General features: G+C 48.9%; 1 protein-coding gene across 3 annotated transcripts in view; it reads right to left on the bottom strand.

Moving 5' to 3' along the window:
- LOC119103457 (sarcoplasmic calcium-binding protein 1) overlaps positions 1–3,869 on the bottom strand; it is a 27,382-nt gene extending 23,513 nt beyond the window's left edge. For 2 of the 3 annotated variants that reach the window (XM_037226999.1, XM_037227002.1), the window contains exons 1-2: positions 3,843–3,869; positions 2,672–2,725 (exon numbers count right to left, since the gene is read on the bottom strand). In XM_037226999.1, coding sequence (XP_037082894.1) covers positions 2,672–2,723 — 52 coding nt within the window. In that variant the 5' untranslated portion in view covers positions 2,724–2,725; positions 3,843–3,869. Of the gene's footprint in view, positions 1–2,671; positions 2,726–3,387; positions 3,404–3,842 lie in introns of those variants that run through there. The other variant, XM_037227001.1, reaches the window with a different exon arrangement.
- Between the last annotated feature and the right edge of the window lie 4,091 nt (positions 3,870–7,960).

Raw genomic sequence — 7,960 nt, 5'->3', positions numbered from 1 at the left:
AAAAAATGTTTGTAACTCACGGGTGTCGATCTGCATTCTTTTGTGATGGCCCTGGGTCCCCAGTGATGAGTTGCCCCCCCCCCCCCCCTATGTTGGCTTGCCCCTCCCAATGTTTTTGGCTGGAATACTACAAAAAAAGCGTGGGTGAAAGATCATCATTACACAAGACCATCTTCTTTTATCGTTTGGCGTAGTGGCGTATTGTACCACTCTTCATAACAAAAAGTCATGGTTGCTCCCAACACAAAGTGAAAATGGTAACAGCTGAGCGGATAAAGAATAAGCAATGCAACAAACTTCACATACCTAGCGCCACAAGACACGCAATGGTTTGTGAGGCTAAAGTTGCTCTGGAAAAGCTCTGCATTATGGGAATGACGTAAGTCCTTCGTGGCTAACCCACTCCCGGCTTCCCACAACCAAAATGCGTGTCACATCCCACAACCGCCGTAAGCAAAGCGTCATCCCGCCATAAAGTGGCCTCCAAAGGGGCGCCTCCACGTGCCCGATCAGAAGAGACGCATGCTTCCGGTGCGTGCTCCCCAGGTCCAACTCTGCATGACTTCTACACTGCTTGAATTAAAGATTTATAAGTTAAACAGAAATTTAGCACATATTTTGTATTTAATCAAAATAAGTGTGGCTTAAGCCGGAGAAAAAATGGGGGAGTAGGTTGCCGGGCCTTCGGTTCTGTCCCTTCCCAGTAAGTTACAAAAATTGACCCTCCTGTTGTAACTAGTTCTTCCAAGTCCCCTGTCACCACACCCATGTGCTCCTTTAAAGGCATGAAGATCAACGAAAACTTCTAGCACAGCTCAAGACCACTAAAAAATATAAGGTAAAGCAGCTATATTCATGGATGCAAATAGAAGATTAGCAAGGAAAAGATGGAAGCCACCAAATGCATACTATACCCGCCAGGTTTTGTCGCCTCGGTGATGACGTAACTTGTTCATATAGCTTATAAGGCTACACTTTGTGCTGGTTGTGCTTTGTGCTTCGAATGAGGCATTCGACACCATTCATTCAGGAAAAGACATTCATAAGTAGAGATGTATCAGTCGAATGCTGAAAGCCACGACGTCGTGATTTAGTTTTGCGGTAAAACTCATCTGATAAACGCTTTACACTGCATATTTTTTCTAATCATGACCAACATATCATCGGTTGATGGGAAGCATCCGCAGCTTTTCTCGTCTTCTTATTACTTGAAACCATGAGTTGACTAGAATTCGAAATTGAACTCGGTCCTGGATCAGGCATTGCCCTAGATCAATTTCGAGCCGGCAATTCCCTGACTTGGTACCAACCTGAATGTCAGTACACGAAGGAATCTGGAGAAAACTGTCCCCTCTTCGGTCCCACCGGTCTATCGCTTTTGTAATGTTAAGCTTTTGCCATGTCAAAGGAATACACTGGTACTATTATTTGAATGTTCCTTGATCTTGATGTGGCCTCTGCCGATGAAGTTGAGCCCTGCTAGCAGGGCTCAATTGGGAAATCTTTGCTGTCACACTTCTTATGCTGTCATACGCGTGTGCGTGACATATATCTCGCTGCATGCACCACGGTTTCTCCTAAAAGCCACGGCAATGATGACCAACACCAGAGCGGCACGTGCCATTTTCACTTAATGATTTAGTCACATACCTAATAGTCGGCCATGAGTTCAAATGAAACACACATAAGGTGAAGGAATGCCGACCCCAGGTGTGGAAGAGAGGGTGCTGGACCATTCTTCCCAAACCGAACCCCGTCTTAGTTGGGTTTTTCGATCCGTGGGAAACTGTAAGAATACCCCGAAACCTTCACGTGCGCAACAAGCAAACTCCCACGCTGGCCTTCGGTTTCCTTCCTGAACCCACATTTACTTCTTCAGCTCGTTTTTCGGAACAAGCAGCGGCTCCTCGTGTGCTTGACCAAACAAAGCTAGGAATTGCACGTTCCACGGGTGTTGACCTGGAATCAGCCGGCGCTCATTGGTCCCGCCAACCTGCGTCATTCGGTGTTGGGCCGGCGGCCGTGTGGCGCACTGCGGCGCAGCCTAACACACCAGTAACGCAAGGCCCTCCGTAGTCCACACATCGCAGCAACTTCGTTGGTCTCGGATCGGCACGACTTTCGTTGGGCCCGGATCGGTATGACTGCCTTCGGTCCGGATCGGTGTGACTGTCGTCAGACCCGGATGGCTACGGCTTTCGCTGGTCTCGGATCGCCATGATTCGCCGGCGACCCCGACCCAGAGCCGAGAGTGGCCCTATGAAGCCTCAAACATGCCACTTCAAGCGAGTTCATCCATTTAGCACGGCGGTCAAACCGAATACCGCTGAAAAAGTGATTTTGCCTCTCACCGTTAGCAAGTAAGAGGCGATGTATGTGCCCTCAACGTTAGTATTTGTTGAGGGCAAGGACAGAAGAAACGAGTCAAGCAAAGTAACATGTTTCTTCTGTGCTTATAATTTTGTAATATCGATATATGTAAACACAATGGAAGCATGTTGAATTGAGCAAAGCCTTAATGAAATAGCAAACAACGAAACTGAAAAACTGAATCCAGGTAAAAGGGGCTGCAAGCAATGGACAATCTCCTCCGCTCTCCACTAAGTTGCAGAAACAACAAATATTTAACACAATGTGTGATGTTTGAGCCAGCGGGACTCGTTTAACATACCGTACATGTACCGCACGACGAACTTGACGCGGTTATCCCAGCTGTACGCCATGTCTGAAAAGACACAAGAAACGCATCACCGCACTATCACACACTATTCTATACACAAACGCCGATCAATAGTCACACAACACGTGTGCGGTCGATGAGCGGTGGCCGCCCTTTGTCATCCGTTTCACGGCCGTTAAAAACCGGCGAAATTTGACCTGCCTTCAGCCAAACAGTTGGTCCAAGAGATGTTTTCTGCTCATTTTACTGTTGCGCCACCTGCCGTCGTTACAGTAAAGGTGGCACCACGCCAAAACGTCTTCTAAGCACCAGCGAGTAGGATGCGGGCATGGGCACTAGTTCAGGGAGCCTCCTGGTCTTGCCCGCAGCGGATGGGAATGGTTTGAGCCCAGCATGAGCGCTATGGGAGCTGCTTTTTCCTCTCTTGGTTTCGCCGTCGAGTGCCAGTTAATGCTTTCGCACATAGTAATATTGTAGTGCTTTCGACGCTTTGTGTGGCTTGATGTTGAAGAGATTAAACAGTTTAAGGTCATCAACATATTAGTAAGTCGTTGGGCCCACCAATGACCTGACTCAAACTCAGAACTCTCTGTTCGCCTTCCTCACTCCTTCCCTATATGTGGCAACGCCTCTCCCCCTCGATCAACCCAGCCCTCCACCCCCATCCCCTCTCCCGTCTGTGCCCTGCCTCTGTGCCCGCGTCTCATCTGCCGTGTGCCGCGCCTGCCTCTCCCGCCCCCCTCCCTGTCTGTACCCTGCCCCTGTGTCCGTGCCTCACCTGCCGTGTGCCGCGCCTGCCTGCTCTCCTCTCCTTCTCCTCTCCCTGTCTGTGACTTGCCCCTGTGTTCGTGTCTCACCCGCCGTGTGCCGCGCCTGCCTGCTCTCCTCTCCCTTTCCCCTCCCTGTCTGTACCTTGCCCGTGTCCGTGCCTCACCTGTCGTGTGCCGCGCCTACCTGCTCTCCTCTCCCTCTCCTCTCCCTGTCTGTGCCTTGCCCCTGTGTTCGTGTCTCACCTGCCGTGTGCCGCGCCTGCCTCTCCCGCCCCCTCCTTGTCTGTACCCTGCCCCTGGGTCCGTGCCTCACCTGCCGTATGCCGCTCCTGTCTGCTCTCCTCTCCCTCTTCCCTCCCTGTCTGTTCCTTGCCTCTGTGTCCGTGGCTCACCTGCCGTGTGCCGCGCCTGTCTGCTCTCCTCTCCGGTCCGGTCTGGTGCTCCGCCGCCGACCGTCTGTCCACCGCCGAACGCGCGGGAGCCGGCGCGCGCCCGCCCGCCCGCCGCTTATGTACCCGGTCGGCGCGCCAAAACGCGCCTACTTCGCGGCAAAAATAGGGGCCGTCCGCGGCCGGACAACGGGCCGTGTTCTGGCCGATGGGGACTGCTTCTGGGTTACGTGCAGCTCTTGCCGCGAGCTCCGCACGCTTCCTTGATCCTTGGTATCCTACCGATGGCATGCGTGTTGCCATGACAGCACTTTGACACATGACATTGACACTGGCACTGCGAGAATTATCGGTAGGCGGCAAGGGCAACGGGCTTGGTATCAATATTGTAATTCATAACATGAGCAACAGGAGGCGGATCCAGAGAGGGACACTGGGGGGAGTGCCTTCGGGTTGGAAAGTGAAGACACTCACCTATGGCGGCGCCTCAAAACGCGCATCCGGCACGAACAGAAACAGGGCAGGGTGTTTGATGAACATGAGTGTCCAAAAATGCCCCAAACCTTAGAAATCGGGAGACCAGAAAGCATCGTCGAGGGTTGAGCAGGTACTTATGTAGTCTGAAAATGTGTCCCGAATTCTGGACAGATATTCTAAAAATAAAACAATTTCCCAAAACCAATGGTTACGCTTTTACTTACCGATGGTTACTTCAGGGGCAACCTTCAAACCGATGGTTTGAAGGTTGCCCCTGAAGTTCAGAAATCCGTCCTGAGGGCAAGAACAACGTCCTCAAAAATATCCAGATGCCTCAAAGGGGGTAAAGGGGGTGAAGAGCGAAAGAGCGAGGGCTAAAGAGCGTGCCTGTGGCGTGAAAATATGCCCAAAAGTCAAGAAGATCGACAAAAAAGCCTCTCTATAACAGGAACGCTTACCCCTGAGGACTAAAACGTCCTTCTATGGCATGGGAATGTCCTTAGAGGGTTCGAAGGTCACTCTTAAAAGGAGTGCTCCACATCCGTATGCGGTTTCGAGCTGAAATAGCCACTTTGAAGATCACTCGGCGCAGTTCACAACTCTGTCCTACCCCAGACCAAAACCCCTATAGTTTCTGAGATATACGCCCGCAAAGATGTGCAGACTATATCGTGCAGACTATTTCAAGGTCACTCAGGCATCCGTGACGCCATAACGCCATTCAAATTCCCTCACTCCATGTGCCATGCGACGTTCAAATCCAGAAAGAACATTATCGTCAAGTCGTTCCGATCTGGCGTATATGAGCCCGATTTCCAAATGAAACTGACGTTTATTAGCTCCTAATTCGTGGCGAGCAACCGCACAAGTTTTAATCACGGATCACATATTGAGCTACATAGTATAAGGAGCTAGACATAATTGCTACTAAAACGAAAATATTACTTGTAATTGAGTATCTTAAATGGAGTGTCCCACTTTTGGGGCATATTTAAAAACATACTCCAGTGAAACCTTAGGGTTAGTTACGTCTAATAATAACACTAGGGGGTGTCGCTAAAGCACCGCCAAGACATAATTAGGACGTCAATTTTAATTATGTTCGAGTCAAAATTAAGTTGCCCGCGCGTTGTAACAGCACTATTCAGTGCTACCATGCTTCTGCCTCATAAACGCGACCACCGTCGTCATGACAACCACCGTGCGTACCTCTATTAGTGCGAATGAAAGAAAGGTGGTGACTCCCCCAGCGGGCAAGGGCCTGCCACCGAGAAGTTGGCTGGAGGAAGTTTGAACCAGCAAGGATCATGTGACGAACTTTCATTCCCAAATCCAAAGTACACCTCAAAAAGAGCTACTATGATTACGTCACAGAGGAGAAACCAAAGCCACAGGACAACGTTTCGTTGATTCGCGGGACACTAATTTTCTGTTTGCAAATCTTTGTGCCAAATCAGAATGATTCTAACTTTTCAGCATTTATTACAAGAGCATTTTAACACATCAGAACCTTGCAAACATTACGGAACACACACTTTGGAAAAGCAGGGCAAAGTAAAGGCATTACCTTCATAGTGGTGAGCAGAGAGGCAAATGAGACTTCTCCCACAGGGTTGGCCACTTCAAATAGAAATTCTGAGCCATTCAAAAGGATTTCAAGAAAACAAGTATTACTGTTCAAATCGTACACGTCTGAAGGAACAATAAGTGAAAAGAACGGAAAGGGGGGGGGGATGATCCCTTTAAGCATGGCACCATAACCGACTATGTTAATGCTTGTTAGCATCTTAAACTCACGAATAAATATGCTAGGACACCAAGACAAAGGGCCAAAACACGAGCACATAGCGATATTTGCCTCAGCAAACACATCCAGCGCCGCCATTGCCATCTCTCGACGAGCTAAGTACTACAAGTGCCTGTTAGGGTGCCGGTTCCGCACGGCTTCATTGGCAGCTCCTAAAAGTTATAAAAACTTTCCACAACGCACTCAAACAATCACGTAATGAGAAGTGATTTACTAGATAAAGCAATTTTTGTCATCGAGGAAAGCCTTTTCCACTTCAGCGCATACCAATACTTATAAGCAAGCTTATTTCATCATGTATCATGCTTGCTCCGACATCTCTAAGTATGGAACATTCCTTTCAAGAAGCTGGGCGCGCCAAAAGCTGGACGGGCGCCCCCGACGTGTGAAGACATGTCCATAGAAGCTGGACGGGGCTCCCCTGACGTGTGAGGACATGTCCATAGAAGCTGGACGGGCGCCCCTGACGTGTGAGGACATGTCCATAGAAGCTGGACGGGCGCCCCTGAAGTGTGAGGACATGTCCATAGAAGCTGGACGGGCGCCCCTGACGTGTGAAGACATGTCCATAGAATAACAACATTATTAAGAACGGAAATGCGTTCAAATTTGCGTAGGGTCGTTTCTTTAGGCTCAAACGGCGTCCTTAAGGTTTCAAATGGTAGCATTATGTCTAGAAAGACGGCGCAAACTACAAAATGACGTTCCAAATCCTGAAATGGTGGTTATGAAGGCTCAAAAAGCTTCATTGGGGGCAAAAAATCAAAAGTTTTAAATGGGCTTATAAATTATGGTGGAACTCTTCTAATGCCCGAAATTGGTCTATTTTAGGACAGCTCACACATAACATCATGCTCCAAATTCCGGCCAGCCGCACTAACGTACCAACAGGGCATCCTTGATGAATATCCGGCAGGATATAATGTCTTAGAAAGTAAAAGTACATCCCATGGGGCCGCAGGCAGCCTTAACGATTTGAAAGGGCGCCTATGGTGTTTGAAAAATACATGCGAGCAGCCTTCAAGACACTCAGGTTTCAAGACACTCAAGACGTCAGGTACACAAGTTTCAAGACAGGACATTAAAGTTCCAAGGACGTCCGTGCGTCATGAGAGAATCTGCAGCATCTAGTATGAGAAAATACATCTAAGACGTGGGAGGATGGAGCTCGCGACTGTGGAGCTCGCTGCACTTCAGTAACATTGCGAGCTACGCTCATACAAGAACTTGCTCCCGTGTGTCACGCACAGTCCCGTGTTTTGGTAGTTATGTCGGGATCCTGCCCTGCCACCGCTGCATCACGCCCTGGGAAGTAAAAATGGCGCCTTAGAACTGAGCTTACGCTGCTAATGACATGGTCTGAAAGCAGCTCAAGTTGTATGATGCAATAACCTCATGTTCACGACTTAATTTTTCAACTGCGCATTTCCTGAAGCTCATGTTCGCGCAATCGCTCCGTTTGTCAGAATATAACCTCTTAGTTCGTAATGGTTGTAGTCTCAAGTGACCAGAGAGCAGCACGATACAGACTTGCGGCATTTTTTAAAGTTCGGCTTCTCCTGTGAAAGCTGAATAACCTAAAATATGAATGACTTTCCTATACCGTACATGCGACATTTCTTAAAGTTAGGCATCGTATTAGGCATTAGGCATTAAAGTAAACAATGCATGGTGTTTCATTGTCATGGCAGTTTTGTAGGACCAACATACTCTACGTGACCTTCTTGCTACTACACTACATGCTGTTATTGCATTGCAAGCTACAGCACTACTTGGTTCATGAGAATTCATACTTAGGTCCCTGCGGCGATCACGTAAGGCAGAGTTGAGCACTGTG

Source organism: Pollicipes pollicipes, unplaced genomic scaffold (genome assembly GCF_011947565.3).
Source record: "Pollicipes pollicipes isolate AB1234 unplaced genomic scaffold, Ppol_2.1 Scaffold_5724;HRSCAF=6776_pilon_pilon_pilon, whole genome shotgun sequence".
Lineage (NCBI taxonomy): Eukaryota > Metazoa > Arthropoda > Thecostraca > Pollicipedomorpha > Pollicipedidae > Pollicipes > Pollicipes pollicipes.
This window is presented reverse-complemented; position numbering and strand designations above follow the sequence as displayed.